General features: G+C 47.9%; 1 protein-coding gene across 2 annotated transcripts in view; it reads right to left on the reverse strand.

Moving 5' to 3' along the window:
- Nucleotides 1-872: 872 nt before the first annotated feature.
- LOC119457968 (BTB/POZ domain-containing protein 6-B-like) overlaps nucleotides 873-26,107 on the reverse strand; it is a 43,312-nt gene continuing 18,077 nt past the window's right edge. For both annotated transcript variants that reach the window (XM_037719752.2, XM_037719753.2), the window contains exons 4-5: nucleotides 11,695-11,986; nucleotides 873-2,436 (exon numbers count right to left, since the gene is read on the reverse strand). In XM_037719752.2, the coding sequence (XP_037575680.1) occupies nucleotides 2,119-2,436; nucleotides 11,695-11,986 (610 nt within the window). In that variant the 3' untranslated portion in view covers nucleotides 873-2,118. The remainder of the gene's footprint in view (nucleotides 2,437-11,694; nucleotides 11,987-26,107) is intronic.

The raw sequence follows: 26,107 nt of genomic DNA on the forward strand, positions 1-26,107 counted from the left end.
GCCCAGTATATGCGGTATATCTAAATTTGTGCTGTTGGATGGAGATTGAGCGCCGTTACCGCGGGTGGTTACAATTATAACGGACAGAGGAGAAACGGCTTTACGCTTGTGGAAAAATACAGACATGTATAAGACCCGTGTTTTCGTGACAGCGCATAAGGGGACGAGTTCAAGCCCTAACTTCTGCGCTTCGCTTCACGACAGCAATGTCGTTATATTGGAATCAAGCCTCGCCCCTTCACCACATCTCTGACGAAAACATTAGGCAAACCCGCCCGTACGTCTCAACGAGGGTGGTAATGTGTCCTATCGAAGAATGTGTCCCGCGAGCTGATGAAACAAAAGGTTCGTACATAGCGATGATTTTTTATCATTCTGGAATTCTGTAACTCCAGACACCGTCACCTCCGAGTCTCGTAATGTGTACACTGTTTGTGCTGCAATATGATTGTACACCACTCACGGGCAGAGACAAATGTGTTGGAGCGTTTTAGTGGAAGCCATTGGAGGATGGATTCGGATAAAAAAATGTATCTTGCAAGTTTTTCACGTCTTTGCAGATGTACACCCGTGAGCAAACGTATACGGACCAGGCGTAGCGCGATAAAGCCGATTTTTCCCGCTGCCTCTGAACGCAACTTCAAATTGAGGACTGCAGTCCAAACTTGGCATTGCGAACTTTTGAGTTTACTCGTGAATTTCAGTTTATGCTTGTTAAATACGAAGAAACTCAGTTTTTTTCGGCTACCCTGTGGTCCGTATAGTTTTGCTCACGGGTGTACATAATATATTCTGAGTTCTATCTCTTCCTATTCAATATTTCAAGCAACCAAGCAGCCAACCCCGATAGTGTGACAAGTCAAAATACGCTATAGGCTTCACGTGATGTTTATTGAACACTTCAACGGTGAACATAAAAGTAGACCAGCAATTACACTCGCGGCGTCACGCCTTGGCAGTCGCTTGAGTAGCAGTTGTACTTTCAACCTACTTTCACACATACAACAGTTAACGTAACCTACTTTCAACAATCTGACACAGTCATCGCAGAAAAACACGCCAATTAAAGCTTGACGATATCAACAACTAAAGAAACAAATGTTTGACTTAAACAGTTAAGTACACGTGGAGACGTACCTGTTTGACAGTATTGACGTATACGTTCATGATTACACAACAGTAAAATACGAAGGCTCTCGCTCGACACATAACCCGATACAGAAGCAGATATAAAAATAAAATACAGCATACATCTCGCCGAAATCGATCTTTACGGTGGCTTTTGACAAGAAATGCAGCGCTGTACATCTCGGCAAGCGTGCATATGAACTTTTTATGAATAATTACACGAGAGTAAGAGTTGCCTACACTTCTTTCCATGCGAACGTCTGCGAGACACACGGATGCTCTTTCTAAACAATCGTTGTCTCTATTTGCGTGTAACCTGCTGCAGTTATATAAAAGAGTAAAAACCCAGCTACAGTTGGGAGGAGACATTTTCAAAGAAATGGTGGCAATTTACTGAATTAAGTGTTTTAAATTAAGCATCAAATTTGCTTATTTGTTGCCCATTAACGAAGGAAAGCAAACGAGCTAATTGAATTTTGTAAACTGCCATAGAGTAGTACTCGTTGAGCTAATCAACATAGTATATACGTTGGTTGGAAACATTAGTGCCATTTCTCCAACCTCTCCTATGCACACTGCGTTCTGTGAACAGCACTTCTGGCAGAACTCGCGTAAAAGCGTAATTATTTGTGACATAAGAAGGGTGAAATATTGACGTCTGTTTTTGCTGCGCAGTTGAAGTTTAAAATTTGGTGATTATTTCTCTTTCACTTACATAATAAGTTACTTACTCGGAATTATAGAACTCTGCTGTCACCGGTTACGCCATTTATCTATTTTCAATACAACACATTTCAGTCAAACAGGCACAGTGGTTGCTCAACAAGATATCTTCTCCGCTTAACGTACATTCAAATTGAGAAATGAGTTGGATTAGAGTGCCCTAAAAGCTCTTTCAAAAGTCTTGCAAGACAGACTTGTCACCGTAATACCAGACGAAACTGTCTCTGCAAGACGTAAAGTGGGGGGCTTCCACTATAGCTTAGGCTATTAGCCCCACAGGTAATCTTGCAATTTCGGACGGCGTGAGGTTTTCTCTCGGCATACCCATTCTGGTAGTGCGCCCTCTGTGCGCCCTTTGTGGATCAAGTTGCACAAAATGGCGAACGCGTCTTTTTTTTCCATCACACCTTGCCCGTCCTCGGAGGTGATGAACTCCACGAATTCCGACGGTGACAGCGCCAAGAACCTCAGCTTCGGCAGGAACGCGTAAATAGTCGTCCTGAAGTCCATGGCACCAGTCTCGCAATATGATCGCACCCACTTTATCGTGGCACGAACTACATCGATCTCTTCTACGCCTGACACCTGCGGTAACAGAGTCACAGTTTATCATACGCACACAACAATATCGTGAGCAAATATGTGTTGTAAGTCATGTTGCGCAATATGTTGCCTTACCAATGCCAGTACAAGGGGTTGTCGGCCTGTCGCTCAAGTGAGCCTTAAGCGGAAAGTAGAAAAGGTCAATATTACCTGAATAAAAAAAACGTCTCTGCAATCATCTAGCGATATTACGGCAGAAAATTTTGTAAATATTTTCAGGAGCTCATGAATGCGTTTTGTATACCATAATCAAATTGGAAAGCACACACCATTGTAACAGTTTTGGTGGAGGTGCGAGGTAAAACAGCGCCCCCGAAGAACGACGACCAACCGACCACAAAAGTGCAATCTGCGCAGTTTTGTTGAAGTCGCAGAATTGCCAGTCTAGAACCAGAGACGGCGACAACTCCGTACCTTCTCTCAGCGTCCCTTAACAGCCCTAAATCGAGCCACGAACATTCCCCAGAAAAGCCGGGGATGACGTGGGTAGATGGCTCAGCTCTACCAGAGTCCTTCAATGCATTGAAGGACTCTGGCTCTACCAACGTGCAAGCCGGCTCAACAGCTGGAGCGCCACCGCCCTGCTGAACAACGCTGCCTTCTTCCCTAAGGGAACCGCGTCCTCGTGGCATGAAAACCACGAAAACAGTTTCACAACGTGGTAGAAGTTGGTAGATGAAATAAGAAAGAGCCCCGGAGATCCGACGGCTAAAAAGTGAGCAGAGCAAGCGCGAAATGCAGCGAGCTGAAGTTCCCGACGAAATCCATGACATAAATCGAAGTGCTTAAGTTGCGCAAGGCCCTCGAACGTTAGATGACGGAAGAGGACAAGGTTGGTCTTCTAAAAGGGATCGCCAAAAAAGTGTACCGGGCACCCTATACCGCTCAACTCTTTAAGTCTATATTACAGCGAAGCTGTATATGACCAGGATCCCGGGATTTCTTCGTCGGCAGAAAATTCAACCAATCACAGCGAAAGGCCCGCGCCACCTGCGCCGCTGGGTTTCTTACAGCATCACCAGATGGCGCTCGCCTCCAAGGATCCGCAGCAGCGGCGGTGCCGGTCGTGCGGGGGAAAGAAAAGAACGAACCATAAAGTTCGCCTTCGCGCTATCGGGCGCCTCAAGCGTTTTTTGACGCGACGGGCAAGACGGCGGCCTTCCTCCCCAGCCAGGTCAAGGGCAAGATGGCGGCAACTGGAGCAACCTCGCTCCCCAGCCGGGTCAAGACGGGGGCCAGCGCTACGAGCTTCCTCCCCCCCCCCCCCCCCCCGACCGAGCCGAGGTCAAGATGGCGGACAGCGAGAGCGAGGAGGTGGGCCTCCCCGTCAGAAAAGAAGACAACTGGGCGCCTCCTCTCCCTCCGACTCGTCGTCGTCGACTCCAGCCGGCGGCTGCTTTCGTTACGGGTCGCCACAACTTTGGGCCCATTTTTCCGGTTTCCCGGCGCGCCGCAGGTTCTGCCAGACTTGCGGAAAAACAGGCCATTTTTTTTTTCAAATGTGCCGTACGTCTCAGGAAGAAAACATCAACGAATTCGAAACCACCGACAGCACTGTTACTATAAGGTGACTGTTTTAAGCATCGAAGACGGCGTCAACGCCATGACCCTGATGCGTCTCCCCATAAAAGTCAACGACGTGGTGTTGCCACTTATGATTGACAACGGGGCGATGGTGTCCCTCATGAATCTTCGTGACTACCAAAAGCACTTTGCGCACGTCCGGCTTCTACAGTCTCATCTGGTTATCCAGAACTACTCCGAGCAAGTTATCAAGAATCTGGGATTCTTTAAGGCGAAAGTACAATTTCAAGGCAAGTCAGAACCTGTTACCTTCTATGTGACTGAAAGAGGCTCGTCACTTCTCGGGCTCGACGCCACCAAGGACGTGAAAATAGTCATCTTTGGAGGGCATTGTCTTGTGCGCAGGTCCCACCTCCTTCTCTAGTCCCGTCCAGCACACCGTTGGAGTTCACTCATCTATTCACGCCAGACTTGGGTTTGGTAAAGGGCTACATTCATCGCGTGAAACGTCGACCGGAGCTGAAACCAGTGTCATCCAAGCTGCTACGGCTTCCCCTTCTCCTTCGTCAAAAAGTGGCAGATGAACATGTCCGACTGGAGGCTACCGGAGGCATCGAGAGAGTGGACGCCTCGGACTGGATGTCGCCTATGGTGGGCTTCAAGAAGGAGGACGATTCAATTAGACTATGTGTGTACCTTCGCGAGCCGTACAAGGCCATCGTGGTCGAAGTATTCCCTCTGCCCCACATCGAGGAACTCCTTCATCAGTTGTCAGGTGCCACTTATTTCTCAAAACTTGATCTTGCATCAGCTTATCACCAAGTTGAACTAGCTGAGGATAGTAGGGACTTAACTACGTTCATTACTCGCGAAGGTTTAGTTCGCTTCCGGAGAATGCGTTTCGGGCTCGCATCTGCCCCTGCTGTGTTTCAGAAAATGACGTCGCAGGTGTTTAAGGGTTGTGCAGGCGCACTTTGTTACTTAGACGATATTTTGGTCTGGGGCAACACTCGTGCGCAGAACGATGTTAACTTGAAAGCTGTATTGAACCGGATTGATGCCTCCGGTATGAAGCTTAACCAAAAAATGTGTCTTTTCTGTGAATGAACAACAATTTTTAGGAAACAATGTTAGTGCTCATGGGTTATCGCCCATTGAATCAAAAGTACATGCTATCCTCAATGCTTCCTCTCCTACTGATTGTAAAACGCTACAGTCATTCCTTGGTCTTGCAGGCTATTATGCAAAGTTTTTACCGCATTATGCTGAACTCGCTGAACCACTGCGGCGGTCAACAAGGTGGCAAAAAAGGGCGGTACCTGCAGTCACTGAGGTGGTGCGCACTTTTCCTCACAGTGCAAGCTCTCCCAAGCAAAATGTTTTATGTGCGGGAAAACTGGACAACTTGCTCGGGTATGCTGAAGGGGGGGGGGGAGGGGGAGAAATAGAGGACAGCAGCAGCAGCCTGGATCAAGCCCAGGTTCCACACAAGCCCGCGGCCAGGGTAGCCGTCGCAAGGGTACGCGGCGGGGACGTGCGGCGGTAGGCTCGGGTCCCCCCGCGGGCAGGCTCCACGTCGTGGCCGAGGACCCGCCGATCTTCGACATGTGGCACACAGTCCTTGTTCCGTCGTCTGTGCCACCATACATGCTGACCGTCGAAGTCTGCGGACAACCCATTTCCATGGAGCTCGACACAGAGCCGGCGTGTCGGCCATGGCCGAGAAATTGTTCAAGCGTACCTTCCCCGGCGTGTCCGTCGAGGCTTCGTAATGCTGCGCAGCTACTCCGGACAGCTCTCCCAAGTCCAGGGTCAGGTCAGCGTACGCTTTGGCGACAGGGAGGCAACCCTTCCCATTAACCAAGGGGTCGTCACCGGCACTGCTGGGCCGAAACTGGATTGACGCACTAGGCATTCATCTGCCGGAGTATCAGGAAGCCGTCCTGCATGAGGTGAAAACGGACAGGGACTTGAAATCCAGACCGATTTCAAGTCCCTCTTCCAGCTGGGGGTGGGCACATTCGCCGGCACGACAGCCGGCATCTATGTTCCTGAGCGAGCCCGGCCTCGTTCTTTCAAGCCTCGCCCACTGCAGTTGGCCCTGAAGGACGGGGTCACCCACGAGCTGCAACGGTTACAGCGAGAGGGCATCCGGGTGCCCGTCAAGACGTCTGAGTGGACTGCTCCCATCGTTCCAGTCCTCAAGCGAGACATCAGTGTCAGTATCTGCGGGGATTTCAAGGTTACCATCAGCCCGTCGATACCATCGAGAAGTACCCGCTGCCCCCGATTGAAAATCTCTGGTCAGCGTTGTCCAGGGGACAGAAGTTCACCAAGCTCGACCTCAAAGACGCTTATCAGCAGCTGGTGCTCCACGATGCCTCCCGGAAGTATGTCACAATACCGATGACTTTGGGGCTCTTCCAGTACACGCGCTTAACGTTTGGCATGACCTCAGCCCTAGTCATTTTTCAGAGGGAGATGGACAACCTATTCAGGGGCATGAGGCATGTGGCGGTGTACTTGGACAACATCCTGGTTACCGGCACCGACGACGGGGACCACCTACAGAACCTGCACAACCTCCTGGCACGATTGCAGGACGCCGGTCTCAAACTCAACCTGGAAAAGTGCGGTCTTCTTGACCCTCAGTGTTGGGTACCTGGGACACGTAATTTCCCAGGCCGGCCTGGCCCCGACACCCCACAAAGTTGATGCTGCGCTCAAGGCGCTTAAGCCCCACGACAAGAAAGAGCTTCAGAGCTACCTCGGCCTCAACTTCTACGGGAGTTTCCTACCGAACCTGTCGGCGCATCTACAGCCGCTCCATTTTGTGCTTCGAGATGGTCAGCAGGGGGCCTAGAAGAAGGAGCAGGACGTGGAATTTCAGTGCAGCAAGGAGCTAATCACCAAGGCTTCAGTGCTACACTTCAATCCGGCCAAGCCTGTCTACCTTACCGTAGATGCGTCGCCGTATGGCGAGGGAGCTGTCCTAGCGCACCGGGATAGGGATGGCCAGGAACGCCCCGGGTCGTTTGCTTCTAGTCGGCTATATGCTGCAGGGCAACGTTACAGCCATCTCGGCAAGGAAGGCGTGGTCTTCATGTTCGGGGTTGAGTGCTTTCACCGGTACCTGTGGGGCCGGAAACTTCAGGCGATCACGGACCACAAGCTCCTGCTGGGGCCTGACAAGGCGGATCCCGTGCAGGCATCACCTCGAGTGGTACTCTGGGCCTTGAGGCTGGCGCCCTACAGTTACCAGCTGGTCCACCGTCAGGGAAAGGACCTGGGATCTGCTGATATCCTGAGCCGCCTGCCCCTGCAGCAGTGTTCATGCTGTGTCCAGCAGAGTTCACGCTGGAGCATGCGTACCCGGAGGTACTCTCCAGATCTGCGGTGTGGTAGGCGACCAGATGGAACCCAGTCCTGTCCCAGGTGGTCAAGGCGGTGTCCCGAGGGGAGGAGTTGGTGCAGCGGGCCTACAGCCACAAGGCGACCGATCTGAGCCTGCAGCAGGGCTGCCTACTGTGGGGTTTCCAGGGCGGTGGTCCTAGAAAGTCTGCGGTCTAGGGTCCTGCAGTTGCTGTACGCGGTTCATCCTGGTGTAGAAAAGACAAATATGATGGCCCGGTCCCACGTTTGGTGGCTTGGCGCTGGATCAGGACATCGCTCCAATGGTGCAGAGCTGTCTTGTCTGTCAGTGAGCATCAGCGGGCCTTGAAGAGCCACAAACTTCCTGGTGGTGGTGCAGGCCTTTTCAAAGCGGGTGGAGGTCCTACCTGTTACCACTCCATCAGCAGTCACGACCACTGCGGCGCTGTGGCCGGTCTTCACTACCCAGGGGTTGCCGGACGTCATCGTGTCCCAAATAGTCCCGCTTTCGCCAGCACAGAGTACCTGGCCTGGCTGACGAAGAGAGGAATCCGCCGGATGGTGGTTCCGCCATACCACCGTGCTTCAAACGGTGCAGCCGAGCGGGTGGTGCAGACCATCAAGCTCAAGAAGAGTAAGGCTGGGTATTTCCAGACGAAGGTTGCCCGGGCACTGTTCCAGTACCGGACCACGCTCCCCGATGTCACTGGCCGTGCCCCCCGTGAGCTCCTGTTGGGCCGGATGGTCAAGACACCATTGGACATCTTTAATCCGGGCCTCCGGTCCACAGTGCTCCTGAAGCAGCTGAAGCAGAAGCTGGCTACTGACCGAGGGTGCCGTCCTAGGCTTTTGCCTGAGTCAGGAGCTCCGGTCTTCGCCAGGAACATCCGTCCTGGTCTACCCAGGTCCGCCGGACAGGTGGTATCTCCTGCCAGCACCTCATCGCTGCTCGTCCACATGCCGGTCCCGTCCGGCATGCGGACATTGCACCGGCACGCCGACCCTGTTAGGCCTCGCCTCGGGACCCAGTCGGCGACCTCGGCCGCCACTTCAGAAGTCCAGCCCGCAGGGGCACCAACGGCTATACCGGCCGCTGCCAGCGGTTCCAGCTGTTGGATGTCCTTGGAATTAAGGAATAAGTGTGCAGGTTTGTACGCGAGCTTGGGACGTTGACCTTGAAGTTGTGATAAGGGTAATCTGTGCGTGCTGAAAGTAATGAGGAGCAGCGAGTAGTGCATTCTTGAGGTGAAGATTGGTATAGGTATATTTTGTGGAATAGCCCAAGCCGCGCCATTTTTCTGCGTGTCGTAAGGTCAGGGAGGTCCAGGAGAGTTTCATTGCAGTAACACTTGAGGTGCGAGAGTAATTAGAAAGGATGAAACGGGCGGCTCGGTTCCTAATAGCTTCAGAGGAAGAGGTAAGCAAGGCAGACTGAGGATCGCAGATACAGGCGACATATTCGAGTTTCGACCCTACAAGTGTTTTATAAAATAAGAGTTTTAGATAGACAGGAGCCAGTGAAACGTTTCGGTGAAGGAAACCTAACATGCGATTAGCATTGTTAGCCACGAAGTCTATGTGAGTTTGCCATGTCAATGTATTAGATATATGAACGCCGAGGTGTTTATATGAGCTAACAGCCACTAAGATAGCATTATTGAGAAAGTAAGGATAAAGGGTAGGAGCGTTACTGTTAAGACATATACTCTCATTATTTTGCATTTATTTACGTTCAGTTTCATTAGCCATTGAGTATACCATGCTTGGACGTAGTTCAGATCAGCTTGAAGCAGCAGTGCGTCGCCAGGTTTAGTTATCTCCCGGTAAATTACACAATCGGCCGCAAAAAGTAATTTGTGAGAAACGTGGTTAGGAAGACCGCTAATATAAATTAAAAGAGTAACGGTCCGAGAACGGTTCCTTGCGGTACACCGGAGGTTACAGTAGAATTAGGAGAGTCATAGCTGTTTGCCGTGACATACTGCTTACGATTTAATAAAAAGCACTCAATCCACTGGAGCACGTTGGGGTCGATATTAAGGGTTTTCAATTTTAGCAGACGACGGCGTTGAGAGACGCTAAAGATGCAATCTACTAAAGAGTCGCGATCGAGGACGTTAAAGAGGTCGTTAGTAAAAAGAATAAGCAGGGTTTCACAAGAGTAATGTTTCCTGAAGCCATGTTGATGCATACAGAAGAAGTTGTTACTTTCAAAGAAGGTTACCCGATTGAAGTATATTACATGTTCTAGCAGCTTACAAGGAATGCTGGTTAATTTGATGGGTCTATAGTTTTGGGGGCTGGATAAGTTACCTTGCTTGGGAACTGTTACCACCCTCCCCGCCTTTCAGTCGTGAGGAAGCTGGGAACACTGCAAGGACTGAGTAAATATTTTTGACAACATTATTGGTGAATATGTCTCAGTGTGCTTCAGAAACACCGCGGTGATTTCGTCGGTACCAGGTGAAGAAGATGGCTTTGCCGTGACATACTGCTTACGATTTAATAAAAAGCACTCAATCCACTGGAGCACGTTGGGGTCGATGTTAAGGGTTTTCAATTTTAGAAGACGACGGCGTTGAGAGACGCTAAAGATGCAATCTACTAAAGAGTCGCGATCGAAGACGTTAAGGAGGTCGTTAGTAAAAAGAATAAGCAGGGTTTCACAAGAATAATGTTTCGTGAAGCTGTGTTGATGCATACAGAAGAAGTTGTTACTTTCAAAGAAGGTTACCCGATTGAAGTATATTACATGTTCTAGCAGCTTACAAGCAATGCTGGTTAATTTGATGGGTCTATAGTTTTGGGGGCTGGATAAGTTACCTTGCTTGGGAACTGTTACCACCCTCCCCGCCTTTCAGTCGTGAGGAAGCTGGGAACACTGCAAAGACTGAGTAAATATTTATGACAACATTATTGGTGAATATGCCTCAGTGTGCTTCAGAAACACCGCGGTGATTTCGTCGGTACCAGGTGAAGAAGATGGCTTCAGTGCCTGTATTAGTTTGGCTATGCCAACCCAGTCAACCAAGATTGGATCCATCATAGTAAAAAAAGCCACTGCAGGCTTGGCGGCAATGTACGATACATCATTAGAAAATGATGTATCGGCAGGCAATAAAGTGGTTTCGAAGAACAATACAGCACTGATTTCTTGGTATGATATCAGCCTTGCCTCATCGCATAGCTGAATTTCCTGCTTTCTTGGCCCAGTCACAATACTCCAAAAGTTCTGTGGATTGGATTGTAACAAAGATGGAAGTGTACAGGTAAAAAAAAAAAAAATTGTCTTTGGCTACCCTAAGTGCCTGATTATACTCTAACACGGTGTTGTGGTACACTGCCTACCTTTATCTGCTATCACTAAGTGACACACTGCGATCTATTACTATTACGATTACTATTACGCACTACGATTACTTATCTATTAGTAATAAGACTTCGTCTTTGAAGATAGACCAGTTTTGTTCAACTGAACGCTGTGAAAAGCTGCGTAAGAATTCATAACAAAAATCTTCTAATTCGGCGTTAATTGAGTCGAAGTTAGCCTTCTTGTATGCGAAAATTACCTTAGTAGAATTGGCTTTCCAGTACAGATTTAATGTCGCACTTGAACGAAAGCATGCAGTGATCGCTAAGACAGGGCAGATGAGTTAAACTGCAAATATAATCAGGCTGAGTGGTTATAACTAACTCTAACAGATTTGAAGAAGAAGTAGTGCGCGTGGGCCGTTTCACAAGCTGCGTTAAATTGAAGTTGCACAAGTTTATGAAGCGCGCGCCCACGGAAGTGAGTGATGTGGAAAGGCCACTGATTTTATCTCAGGAGATATCGGGGAAATTGAAATCGCGAAGAAGAATGATAGGAGAGGAAGGGTGCCTAAAAATAACATTGTGTAAGGCATCGTGTAGGGCGTCGCAAAAGTTACATGGGTAATTAGGCGGACGGTAACAAGCGCATAAAATAACACTTTGCTCGCCTTAGCGAACACATGCGCACACTAGTTTCAAGGTGCACGTGACTGGGATGACATGGGAAGGCAGGTGTACTGAAACTGCGATATACTGCTGTTCGGAACCGTACTCACTAAAGTAGGGACATCCTTCGAACTTTTCTAGCCGCTTACCGCCTCTCCGCCGTTATCTTCCCCGCGCCGCCAGCAGCGCGCCTCCTCCTCTCTATTGGACTAGCGCCGTCACGTGACACCGCGCGCTTGCAATTTCGTTCGGTTTTTCTTTTTTCTTTGCTCGCAAGAATGTTGGGAGGAATGTAACCCATGTTAGTAGAGTTTCAGTGCTAAGCAATCTTGGTATGAAATTCTGCGTCATGCGATTAACTGTTACCTCGTCCAGAACAAGATGCACCACCTCCAGACGGCTATTGAGGAACCATGCCGAATGCAGCGCCGCCTTGCCTAGGTTAGCGAGCACCGCGTCTGCCACTTTGTCAAGCGATCCATAGCCGCTCTCGAAGCCACAGTCGAGCACGAGACACGCTTCTTTGACGTCGACGTGCTTCCGAAGGTAGACCAGGCAAGAATTTGCGAGATCTTCGAAGCGATATTTCTCTGCTGCAGCCATTGTGTGCAAGGCTTCGAAACAGTTTTCGATCCTGGCCTTTCCCGCGTACACGTACCTGCAAAACAAGAGCGGGGTGTCAAAATAGTTATTACAGACGAACCCATCAGCAAATATAAAAGGACAGATACGTGGGTAAGCCCCGGATGCTTTCTTTTTCATAGATGGCGTCATACAGTATAGCCATGTAGCAGGACAGGCAAACAAAAAAGCCTCGTCGTTAACACATCTGAAATTTAAAAGAGGACAACACAGGTATATACAGGGTGTCCCAACTATCAGACACCAATATTTAAAAATATGCAGATGCCACGTAGCTGGACAGAACCAAGGTAATATTGCTTGCCGTCGCTTGGAGACACTCAGATTTTTTGCATTCCGCCTAATTAGACAATTAGTATTAAGTAATTATTCAACTTATTAAATATTATAATTGGATGAAAGGTGCCCATAAGAAATGGTAGAGCAACATGAGAAACTCCCGCTACAGCTTTCTGTTGCTCAATACGTGCTATATAAAAGTGTTTTGTAGCGTTAGCTACACTGGCCTAGCCAAGCCCGTTTCGCGCGGCACATCAAGAGCCGTGCTGCGCATGCGCAAGGATCAGTGATGTCACACGGCTTGCTCACCGGAGCCACCGGAGCCGGCACCTCTCGCGCACTCCGCCGCCGCCGCGCGCGACTCACCGCCGCCGGTCTGCGCATTCCAGAGGAGTGACGTCGTAGCCGTGGTAGACGCACTGGCGCCGGCGCGCGCTCGCTGTGCAGTCGCCGTCTGACACTGCGCTGGAGCCGCTGCGCTTCTGACTGGCGTTTGCCAGTGTGGTATAGCTATGGAGAAGGAGAGCGCAAATGCTGCTCAACAGCGCAGAAGAACGGAGAAGCTTGACTCATCGGATCCCGAAGTAGTTGCCTGGCAATTAGCGGTTGAGCGTAGGAGACAACCAGGAAAGCTAAGAATAATCAGCTGAACCTTTGCTAACGCTACGTATATCCTGGCTTAGCCGAGCTAAGCCACTGCAACTTTTTTTTTTCTTCGAGCGAGGAAAAAGCCCGTGAACAGACGCAAAATTGCTGCGCGACTGGCCGCTCGAGGCAGTTTGCGGCACTTATATCCAATGCAACCATGCATTAACACCTGCGGTGGCTATGCGGAAAATTTCTCTGCTTTTGCGTTAAAGCCCTGCCAGCTGTGCGAGAGAACTGGGGCGGCATTCTGTAAGAGTCCAATTAGTGGACTGTCCATTTCGGCTGTCGCTGATTGGCTGCTGCTTCACGTGCAGGAAGGTGCCAGCCTGTCTCCTTCCTGCACATGAAGCAGCAGCCAATCAGCGACAGCCGAAATGGACAGTCCACTAATTGGACTCTTACAGAATGCCGCCCCTGGTGTCATGGAGATGCACGTGCCTTTTTCATTTCAAGGTGGTTTTCACGAAACGCCACCGCACCTATATAGAAATTAACAGCCTGAAATGTTGAACCACTTACAAAGCCAACGCCGCGAAAACTTAGCTCTCGGCGCGTAGTCATGCTAGTAATTTGGCGGGAAAAAAATGGAGAACTTGTTTTTCTCACGCTATCTGCGAAGCAGTAAAAGCGTCACAATTTGAGTCGTCGCTAGTTACATCTACTCAGGCAACCGTGCGCAAACAGCACGGCGTGTGTATACTCGCTTACTGTCTGCGCGTGGAGCTACTGATCTCGCTGCGCCCTAAACTTTGCCTAGTTACAAGCTGTCCCTATAGGGCCGACATAGGACACTCGGCGTGGCAAGTGATATCACATGTATAAGAATTAGATGCCTTGAAAATTGAATTCAGGAAATGTACGTTCCGAAACCGCACTCTTATTATGATGCACGCCATAGTGGTTGACTCAGGAATAATTTTGACCACCAACACACGTAATATCCTGGCGCAGCGGTATATAGTTCCGGGCGTAAATGGCTGAATATTGGCTGCACTATTGGGTGCGAGATCAACCACTAGAAAAGCTGGCGCCACCGTCAGCGTGACGTGGTATATGAGGGATCACGTGGACAAAGCGGCCGCGTCATCTGCTTCGGAAGCGCCGAAGCGAGCTGAAAACGAAAGTTTAGTCCCACCTGCGCTACGGCTCTGATTAAGTGAGGATATTTTCCCGCTTCGGGTGTCTGCGTTACAGCACTTGAAAGCACTATAATAGACAGTGGCTGCCTTTGAAGGCGTCCGACATGGTAGGCTATTGCTCGGTACCGCAGTGCCGGACCCGTACGCAACGGAGCCCGGTGTCAGCCTTCACACGTATCCGTAGGCCAAGAAGCTGCGTGTAGCTTGGATTGCGAAACTAAGAAACGGCAAGCAGCCATCGGCTACAACTCGGGTGTGTAGCAAGCATTTCCGCGAGGAAGATTTCTGCTACGGCGTTAAGCCTGCGATGCTCCCTGAATAGCAGAAAGGCGCGCACTGAGAAGCTCGCCCGCGCGCGCTGCCCGGTTAATGTCATGAAGATTTGGTCTATCAACTTGTTGATGCTGTATACTGGCAAGTTCACCAGAATGGAAAGGGAACGGTAAGAAGCACATAAAAAAAATTAGCGTACCTTGCACTGGAGGCGCAATGCTAAAGAGACAGCGGAGCTGATGAGCACCTAGCTAGTCCTGGCTTTTGGGCTAGGCTAAGCACTACCAAGTCATCCCCAGCATTTTTCAAAATTTATTCATTATTGGTAGATCATCGATAAGACATTGATTGGCTATTACAAGGTATTGGCTACGTGTTTCGGCTAGGCTAAATACTAAACCAAGTCACCCCCAGCATTTCCGGAATTTATCATTTATCGACTATCGATTAGCTATTGATTTACTACCGATTGGCTATCGATGACTGCATAAGCTTAAGTAGTCCCAACCATGCTTAGCTATATACTTAGCCAGGCTCAGCGTCGCTAGTTCCAAGGGATTGCGCTTGGACAATTTCTGTACAACCGCCACGACCGGACCACATTTTTTGTGGACGACTTACGGACCAACGGCAGGCTTAAACAGCTCCGCTGTTAAAAAGGCATGGCATATGCTCATGTTTGTGTTAGCACCAAACAATGAATCTACTGGATTAACAAAAAGAAGCAGCGGGATATTTCTCGCTGAGAAGACAGATAAACATACAGTGCCATGCAACTTGAGAAATAAAGATATTGAAACGTCCAAGAATTTAAAAGCAAATTGGGGTAGCTTGCACTAGTGGCGCAAGGATAAAGACACAACGGAGCTGATCGGTATCGTTCATTCTCGGCTTCTATCACGTCGGGATCTTCTCGGAGCCGACGCTTTGCCTCCCGTTCCCCAGCATTCTCTCGCTGGACGTACTTGTGGTCTCCGGCTCGCCATCGTCGTTTTGCACCGACTTCTTCGGCTAACCGTGCTGGGTCCAATCGGCGTCGACGCTGGCAGTGTCGCTTAGCAGCGCGCCGCGATTCTTGGTAAGCGGCTTCTTACTCGGCAGTGGGAACGTTCCTTGGTCTCTCCATGCCTACGTCTGGCGCGCCGCCACCGAGCACCGGCTTTCATAAGGAACGAAAGAGCGCATACACACTTGGCCGTGACGTCACGTCTGGGGAAGTGGGGCGAAAGCTATGCACAGTGTACGAGCGGCGAGCGCAGATGCGCCGGGATGACGTCACAGCGCATGCGCAGTAGGGCGCAGCTGGCGGGAGCTCGGCGGAGCCGTGTCTGTGTCGAGCGAAGCGAGTGCGCACCTGCGCCGCCGGTTACTAGGCAACGCGAGGTGACGTCATAGCTCGGCGCAGTTTTTCGCGGACGACTAATGTAGTTACGAATAGCTTAAAACAGCTTCGCTGGTAAATGTTATTGAATCGTCGCGATGACACATCACGAATCGCCGTATAGCATAGTTATAGTTATAACGAAATTATTGTTGAACAGCTCTGATAGCGTCCACGCAACAATGGTTGCTTCTGTACTGTCAAATGTGCATATGCTCACGGCACGGCGCCAAATCGCGCTCGCAGCGAATCATTGTGCGCGCACATACATGCAGACGCGCAGTCGGTCGCTACGAACCCGTGCGATTGCTGCATTGAGTCGTCATCGATGTCAACGACCACGATGACATCGCTACCAGGAGCACACACCTAGTGGCTCACGCAGGTATAGATAACTTGGGCCACTGGGTCGGCATAAGAAGATAGATAGATAGATAGATAGATAGATAGATAGATAGATAGATAGATAGATAGATAGATAGATAGATAGATAGATAGATAGATAGATAGATAGATAGATAGATAGATAGATAGATAGGCTCTAAACGGCTGAAGCAGGCAAGTAATACTATTCACATTAAAAGTACTGGAGGATTGACATTAACATTGATAGTCCCCCAATTTTAACTACATATAAGCGAGGTGCCTAATAGAAATATTAAACAGAACGCCGACCAAAATGGTGTCCACCAGACCAGATGATGTCCAATAATTGATTTCATTAAAGAGGCGCCTTCTTTAGTCAACAGAGGTAACAGGGGAAACGTAGCACAAACCTCGTAAAACGCATGACAATACTGAAAAAACAACGGCTCCGTAATTTGCAATTATTTACTCCTAATAGACGATATGCAAAACTGCTTGGTCATCTGCCAACACTGGGCACCGGAAGTCCGGTCGCCATCTTGGTTGCGGCGAGTGTTCAGCTGCCAGCGTGTGTTTCTATGTGTGCGCCGCATTGAGATCTGTTTGTATGTGAGCGAAAATTTTATATGATGGCAAGTCCTCTCGGTACGTACCAGCCGCGATGCATTCCGAGTCTGAGCAGCCCAGGTTGGACGACGAATTTGACGGTCGTTCCGCATATATCGGAGCGCACATTGGAATGGTTGTGCGACCAAAAATGCCCCTCTGCCCGTCAGCGCAAGAAGGCGTACAGCTTTGCCATAGAGGCCTACTGTTCGCCGTCATCGCTTCGTACGAACACGTGTGACTCAGGGTAAGCAAACTTTTTACTGTAGTACTACAACTGGCATACTTTGCGAACGGCGTCTGACGCCATCCTTGCACTGGCGCTCTCGCGCACACCCGAAACCGTATCGCTCATTTTGATATGGAAGTTTCGTCACAACCGAATACAGTGGGAGCTTCTCTTTCTTCGTTTCCGGGAGTGTTTGTGGACGGAAGCAACCTGCGCACTAGTAACGTTGTGTTAAGATGCGACCGGTTTCTACATGTTGAAGGGGCGGACGCCGAGTCACCCAAGAAACAACTTGCAAAACAAACGTACCGATACTGTCGAACGACCACGTGCCCAGAGCGCTGCATATTGCTTTGCAGATCAGTTCTTGAAGTTTTATCTCACCCGTCGTGGTGGCTCAGTCGCCTAAGGCGCTCTGTTGCTGAGTGCGATATCGCGGGATCGAGTCCCTGCCGCGGCCGCCGCATTTTAATGGAGGTGATATGCAAAAACGCTTATGTACTTGCGTTGTAGGGCACGTTAAAGAACCCCAGGCGGTCTAAATTAATCCGGAGCACTCCACTAGGGCGTGCCTCATAATTTTTAGTTTTATCGTGTGGTTTTTCGAGTGATAACATTACTGATATAGAAACAATTATTTGTTACCAGCACTACGTTATTTGATTGCCAGAGTCAATGTTTAATTGCAGCTTTCATCATGAAACAAACACTCGTCGTAAGGTCTCTATGGAAGAGTTTTATCTTATATACATTGAGATGTCTCGGTTCTTGGGCACTCTCCCATTAAAGCACATGCCACTGTTATGAGTACCACAGCACTGTTTTGGCTTTTCTTTTCAGACTTGGTATCGTCCATGTGCATTGCACGTGTTTCCGAAGTCAAAAGAAAAGTGGCCGCCCCTACAACGTGCAGCTGTCAGTTCACAGTGCCACCGGTGTGCCTCGTACCACTACCTGTGAATGCCCCGCAGGAAAGAGTGGAGCCTGCAGCCACATCCTTGCAGCAGTACGCCTGCTAGCCCTGCTGAAGCAGCAAGGATTTGCGGAGCCGCCACCAGAACTTTCCTGCACAGAGCTGCCTCAGCAGTGGAGACGCCCGAGACAGAAAGGCATAAAGCCTGCAAGTGTTCTAGACGTAGACTGGCGAGCCCCACGAGAAGGTGGTGTGCAGTTGCCAGTGACTGCTCGCCTTTCAGATGCAAGCTTGGACTACCAAGATGAAGCTAGCCAAGTAGCCGCAATCCAGTCACTTGGTGCGGAGCTAGAGTCACTGGGTGACTTTCCTTTTGCCGCTGTCTTACTGGACGTGCAGGCTCCTCTGGTGAAGACAAAGGCAGGTCTTGCTCCAGCAGACTCTCCACTGACATACCAGCAGTCGGACAGGCCGCATGATTTTAAGACGTGGATGTCGTCAACCATAGCCCCTGGTGCAGGCACTAGTTGTGCTGTCCCACGACTGGCGCTTTTCACTGGTGCAGTGCAGCACACATTTCCTGATGTCCTCACAGTTGACGAACAACAAATTCTGATGGTTAGCACATTAGTTGTTGCTTTCGTTCATTGCATTTATCAGGTGCTTTTGCAGGTTTGCCATGTGCTTATGGTAGCAAAAGTGTTATTTTCTTTCAGCATATAGCGAGTGCTTTTTACATATGGCAGTAAGCATGCTTGTTGCAATGCGTCGGCAGTCCTGAATGCGCATTCGTGCATACTGCCTATTTACATTCAGGTCGGATTAAATAAGAGCATGCATTGAGCATCATGCTTGGTAAGTATTTAACATTCATTGAGAAGGCCTTGCTGGCCCTGATCACACCACCTACATGCCAGGTCATGGGAACTGTTACTGATGATCTTACTAAAAGGATATAATGTAACCGCCAAAAGTTCATTGGCTCAGTCAGCACCATCCAAGCTGCATGGCCGCTTTGTCTGGCGATGGACGTCTGCTGTGATAGTAGAGTTCAAAGCATGCATGTCTGACGATACTATACTTTTAGACCTGCTGCTCTTAATTGGTGTGCATAGCGTGCTCTTTATCTCATGAACAGGCGTACAAGAACGATTACTGCTTTAACGTGAGGCTTATAGTGCGTGAAAAGACAAGGACAGACATGACACACACACAGGCGCTAGCGTCTGAGTGTGTCACGTCTTCCTTCGTCCTTGTCTTTTCATCTGCTATAAGCCTCACGATGCCATACCAAGAAACCCAAATCACTGCATTACAATACTGTTTTAAAATGTTCACGCTTCCTATGTGCGCAGCTAAAGATGCTCACTTTGACTGCTTCACAGCCAGCTGCATGTTCTTACTCTTTTTTTCTGTTGTGGTTTCCGGTTTTTTATTGCTGCAATTTGTCATTCGCATAATGTGCGTCCAAAGTAATGTGAGCATTGGTCAGAGCTGACCTAGCCGCCATATTACTTTTGACCAGTGCCAGTGGCACATTACAGTCGTACAGGGTGGGGACTGGAATTTAGTGTGTTTATTTGTCAACCATAGTAATAGCCATATTAAGCCATGTAATTGGCCCTGTGCTGAAGGCACTGTAGCTTCATAATTCACAAAAGATACCGGTTGGTGGTGAAAGTGGTTGGTGGTGAAAGTTTGCACTGCCAACAGTTCGAGCTTTCTGTTGTCAGTCATTGCCGCAGTCAAATGCTGTACAATTACAACTGCGATGCCTGCGACAGAGGATGCCTTATTTCTCCTTCCCCACCCCTTGTAGATGGCCTTGTGTAAGATGATGTCTTGTTAACACTTATAGAATGGCCCAGTAACCTTCAAAATAGCTCTGCAGCATATAACAAAAACAGCTGTGTGGCGGCTCACACAAGGCACGAAAGATGATTGGCTTGCAGCTAATTGTGAAATTTTCGCTGTTTGGCCATTTAATCGATCAGCATTTTGCATGCTCAGATTAGCGTCATCTGATGCACCGTTACTAGCAAAAGTCGACAGACTGGATGTGCGCCAAGCATGATTATTGAGAACTGCTGAAATGCATTAAAGTACAGACTTGCGGCAAATATATATTATTGTATTTCTTTCCTAGCACCTTCAACTTGCTCCTGAGGAAGCCCAGGACCTAGAAGCTAATACCAGGCAGCAGGCCCTGAGCGACAGATGGCACTCAGCACGACATCACCGCCTCACAGCGTCCACCTTTGGCAGGGTGATAAAGCGGAAAGAATGGACCGAGAAAGGACTAAGAAACCTCTTAGACCCAAAGGATCTGTCCCGTGTACGAGCTATACAATATGGAAAGAAAAATGAGTCTGTTGCTGCAGAGCGGTATGCCACTACAATGAGAGCTGCAGGACACAACGTGACCCTGCAACATTGTGGCCTTGCTGTGCACCCTAGCTGTCCATGGCTGGGTGCAAGCCCGGATAGGTTGGCCTTTGACCCCGAAGAAGGCACCTATGGTGTGGTAGAGATAAAGTGCCCCTACTCTTTAAAAGACAGTGAAGCCAATACTGTAACCACCAAAAACTTTTGTCTTACATTTGTTGATGATACACCGCAGCTCAAGAGAGATGACGAATATTTTTATCAAGTTTTAGGACAGATGGCTGTCACAGAATGCCAGTGGGCGGACTTCGTAGTTTTTTCGGAAAAGTGGATAGCTGTGGAGCGCATTTATTTTGATCAACAGAAGTGGGACAATGTTAAGGCACAGTTAGATGATTTCTTTTTTACTACAGCTCTGCCTTACTTTGCTGCTCGCAACACTGCTGCGTTGTTATAATTCTGGCAATATATGTTTTGTAATGAGGTTGCATTGATATGTGGATTGAACATTTTTCTTCATTGTAGTGATCTACTTTGCAGCTTGTGAGCGATCACAACGTTGTTCTAGCAGATTTATCAGTTCTGTATGTGAAGGTTGCGAAAACACCTAGTCGAAAGATTTATGCCTACAGCGGGGCCAACTACGAGGCGATTAGCGCTGCTTTCGAGTCGTTCTTTCCAACTTTTGATGCACTCGCAGATGATCTAGATATCGAACAACTGTGGAATACTTTCAAACTGAAAATGTGTGAACTACGTGAAGGTTTTGTCCCATCACGAGTTATATCAAGTAGGCGAGCTCAAGACAAACCCTGGTTTAACGCAGAGTTACGTGCCCTTGTTCGATGACAGCGACGAACTTATCAGATACAAGGCGTCTAATTCGCCAGAGCATTTGGCCTTGCTGAAAGCAATAAAAATTGAATTTAGACAAAAGTCTGACATCGCTAAGGACTTGTATTTTTTTAATCTAGATGAAAGACTTTTCAGGGATACCAAAGAATTTTGGAGGTATGTGAAGCGTAATGGCAAGGACAACAGATTGATACTTGCTTTAAAAAATGATGAAACACTTATTCATGATAATGAGTCTAAAGTTGAAATTTTTAGCCGTTATTTTTTATCTGTGTTTTTGCCGTCTAGCTCATGTACTATCTGTTTTGAATTACCTATTGAAATAGACCGCATGCCGGAAGTCACCTTTTGTGTCGATGGTATCCGTATGTGAACCAGACTAAGGCATGCGGCCCTGATGACATTCCTGCCGCTATCATAAGAAATTGTGCGGACGCATTATATTTTTATTTCACCCGATTGTTCGAGAAGTCCCTCAGTGAAATAGACATGCCTGATGATTGGAAATTAGCGCGAGTCGTGCCCCTACATAAGAGTGGTGTGCGAAACTCCGTTCAGAACTACAGGCCCGTTTCCTTAACTAGTATAACCTGCAAAATTATGGAGCACGTAATATACAGTTGCGTTATGGCCCATTTAACTAAACATAATCTCCTAAGCCCCAGCCAACATGGTTTCAGGCGTGGTTTATCTTGCAATACACAGTTGGTAGAATTTATACACTATTTAGCCTCGGCTCAATAAGCAACAAGTTGTGGACTGCAGTTTTCTTAGATTTCCGTAAAGCATTTGATGTAGTCGCACACAGTCTCCTAATCTCTAAATTAAAAGCTTTAACTTGGATGGTCAAATAATAGCGTGGATTGCTGAATATTTGTCATTGCGGAAACAGGCTGTTGTTCTGAACGGTATATCTTCACAATATGCATCAGTTACGTCGGGAGTTCCCCAAGGCTCAGTGTTGGGGCCACTATTGTTTTTGTTGTACATTAATGATATTTCAATTGGTATACAGTCTTCATTCAGGATGTTTGCCGATGATTATGTTGTTTATAGAGTCGTAGATTCCATTTCCGATTCACAAATCCTGCAAGTTGACTTAACTACTATAGCAGACTGGTGTGTGCGTTGGGATATGTCATTAAATATAAATAAGACTGTTCACGTCACCTTCACAAGAAAACGAGCTAATCATCCATATAGGTATAGAATTCATGATTTTACTCTAAGCATAAGCAAGGAATTTAAATACCTAGGCGTCTTTTTTACTTCTGATTTACGATGGAACAAGCATGTTAACTATATTGTAAATAAGGCAGCATCAGTTTTGGGATTCTTGCGGCGCAATTTTAGTCATTTACCGAGTAACTTAAAAACGCAGCTGTATTTCAGTCATGTACGTTCAATACTTGAATATGGATATGTTTGTTGGGACCCACACACATCTGAGCTTATAAATAAATTAGAAAAAATTCAGAATAGGGCAGTTAGATTTGTTCTTGGTAACTATAGTCGGCAGCTTAGCATGACAGAAAGCAAACAAACTTAAATGGCAAGAGCTGAAGGATCGTAGAAGGCATATCAGATTAAAATTTTTCCACAATATTTATTATTCTAAAACGGGCACAAACCGCGTAGTATATATCCAGGCACCACACTACATATCTAAGCGACTGGACCACTGTTTGAAGGTCAGGGAATTTTCTTGTAGGGGTGACGTTTTCCGTTATTCTTTTTTTTGTTAGAACTGTTCAAGATTGGAACTGTTTGCCATCGCGCATTGTATACATCACAGAAAATGATGCTTTCTTCCACACATTGTAATTATTTGTTCATGTATTTAGTTAAGTTTGTAACCTCCCTGCTGTAATGCCCTACGGGGATGCAGGTAACTAATAAATAAATGAAGTGATATTTTGTATTTATGGCTTTTTTTGTGCTAGACATTGCCTTTCTTTGTATTATTGTCCATTCCTTATTGTTTGTATAATCATCATTGCATATTTTATTTTAAATCGTTTATTCCAGCCGAGCTCGAGCTACGATGAAGAACAAGCTGTACGGCTGATGATAAATACAAATGAGGAATTTGTAGTGTCGCTCTCTCGTGTCTCTGTTTTTTTTCCAATGAATCACCAACATGCCCAAGCTTCCACGCTATGAGGAATTTGTACAAGTGATGTGTACAAATGAAGAAGAGTCAGTCATGGGTCGCGTTCACACATTGTATATTTTATTTATTTTTTATCGTGACTTCATCTGGTTGTAGGAATGAGGGAAGTTCCTTCTTCTGTGTCATCTCGCTCCGTGGTTTGAGCCTATGAATAGAGGTCATCCTCCAAGTTATTCATTCATTAGCTCTGTTGGAGGTGCCAGCTGTTGCCTGCTTGGTGGTGAAGGTTTGCTCAGAGGGCTTTGAAAGTTTGTGAGAATAGCAGCCACAGTCCAGATCTGATTGATTATGGGAGCCAGAGTGAGTGGGATCGGACGATCAAATATATGGAATGATTTGATTCTCCTTATTCTCCTTTCTACATGGATCCTCAATGAAGCAATCTCCTTAGTTTCCCTTACTTGTTGTTCAGAGAGGGCATTCCTGTGCAGAAATGGTGGAATGTTTAGCTTGACATTTTTTCTTGCCAAAAGGTCCTCAATCAAGAACCCCTTGTCTGCCATGACGGAATCATTTCCATCAAACTTGAGGTCGAGAAATCCACTTTTCAGTACGGCCTCCCTGTCCGAGATAGAACCTGTGTAGAGCTCTGACACAAAGGTAACTAAGCCATTTGGTGAAACACCAATGAGGCCTTTAAAGGTATTTGAAGACTTGTAAGCAGAGTAGGAGCTCGATTGGAGAGACAGTGAGGAGGGCACCTCACACTTTATCTCAGTTGCATCCAAAATAACCCTTGTTGTTGAATACGCACTGAATGCTGCAGGCAATGTTGCGTCTATTACAGCTCTTGATGCCCAGAGTGGTAATTTGCAGAGTCTTATGTACATGAAGTTAATCCATGACACACATATGCGTGACACTGTTGATTGAGTGATGCCAAATCTGTGTGCCAGGTCATGCTCGAAGAGGCCAAGACGAAGCCTCACAAGTACGAGGAACAGCTCATTCTCCACTGTCAGCTTCCGCCGTCGGCCCCCGCTAGCTTTGATGCCAGCATTCCTCAAAACGTTACTCCCATTCTTTCCAGGATTGATGTAAGCCATCAATGCCAGGAAGTGCCGGTATGTTGGCATTCCTGTGTAGGCAAGCAAGTCCTCATTTGAGTGTTTAAAATGCTCAACGCAAAAGCTTGTTAAACTTTCTGTCTCTTCAAGACGTGCAGTGAGGCGGTGATTTTCTTGGAGAGAGAGGTGCATCTCTGTCTTCGTTTGGAGCAGCTGCTCCTGGAGGACTTCACATTCATATTTAAGTCTGTCTATTTCATTGCCCTGTGTGGCAACCACACCCTCAAGACGTTCCACTTCACTGACAGGCTCGCCACCACCTAATGAAGGGACTGTACCAGCAGCAGGTGAACAACTGGTGGTGTCTCCCTCTGTTTCAGGTGTGTCGGACCCTACAGCTGCTGCAGACGATCGATCAGTAGACTGGTCATCAAAAAATCTTGCTTCACTGTCTTCTACAGTCGATGCTTGAGCAGTAGCTTGATCTGGAATCTGATGTGCTGATCTGGAATCTGATGTTCGCTTCTTCGGTGGCTTGCGAAGCTGCTGCATTTTGCCAAAGCTGAACACACTGGGGCAGGCTGTTTGTCGCAGCAAGTTGTTGCCACAGGATACACTGGGAATAAAGTCTGATGGCAGGAAATGCCTTGAACACACTTTTGTGCATTTTGTCACGTTGAAGAATTTCCCTTCATCGCGCTTGATGGCGATGATCCACTTTTTGTATAATGTGGCATCTCTTGGGAAGCGATGATACGAAACCTGCAAGTTTCAAGAGATAAACATGCAGTTAAAACCTGCATCAACAAAACATTAATAACCCGTATGTGCAATACATGAATGTTGTGACCTGCGGGTGATATTTAAAAATACTTCGCTTGATAATAAATCTACCACAACCGTGCAAGCGTTTGTTACCGGGCTGTTGTGGTCGATATGCATATCTGTCACGCGGACCCTTTCGATCGCGATTCTTCTCGATACAGATTAAACAAATTGCGATCGGCCGCGATCGTGTGGTGCGCTAGAACTCGGCAAACTCGATGCGGTTAGTTGTACCATATAAGAGTGATCATTGATCACGATCGTAAATGTCCGCGTGACACCCGCGCGAGAACGTGCGTCCGTCGCTTTATCCGCACTATCCGGCATCTCTATCGCGGCGCGAGGGTTGGTCTGTACCCGAGAAAATCTCGACGTTAATGGCCTTGAGCCCAAGGGCTTACAAGAGCGAGCGCCAGGTACCCTAATATTTACAGCCTCTGCACATCCACAACATCTGAATTTGCTCTAACGACAAGGCTGCTGTCATGACCGTCGGACAAAAAAAAAAAGTGGGTCGTACGGGGTTGACGCAAAAAGGAAAGGCCGCCTTTCGAAACTTTCACTAACATCGGGAAAGTACAACACGTTACTTCTCTAACTGTTCTTATAATTTATTGGTAACTAGAGGTTATTTCTCTTTTTTTTTCAACGGACGACTATTAATACAGGTACGTCCGATGTGTACGGATTAACACGGGTGTGAAACAATAACCACGCACCTTGTTCCCGTCTGGATCCTTCGGTCCACGCTGCTTACACCAGGGGACACAGCAGTGCGTCGGCATTTTAGCTATACGGTGAGGGTCGATCTGGGGCTTGTGAATCCGTGCGGGTAGTGCGGGCCTTGCGCCGTCCGCTCGCTTCCTCGCCGCAACCAAGATGGCGGACCTAACTCTCAACTTGTGCACGAGATGGCGCCGCGCATTTCGCATATTGTCTATTAAACCATTAAACCTTAACGTTTCGCGACACATTGCACGTAAGGTTTGCACGCCAAAATTTCCGCGAAATATAAACTGGCCGTATAATGCTGTCGAGTATTTGCCAAGTATTTTTAA

Source organism: Dermacentor silvarum, chromosome 7, assembly GCF_013339745.2.
Source record: "Dermacentor silvarum isolate Dsil-2018 chromosome 7, BIME_Dsil_1.4, whole genome shotgun sequence".
Lineage (NCBI taxonomy): Eukaryota > Metazoa > Arthropoda > Arachnida > Ixodida > Ixodidae > Dermacentor > Dermacentor silvarum.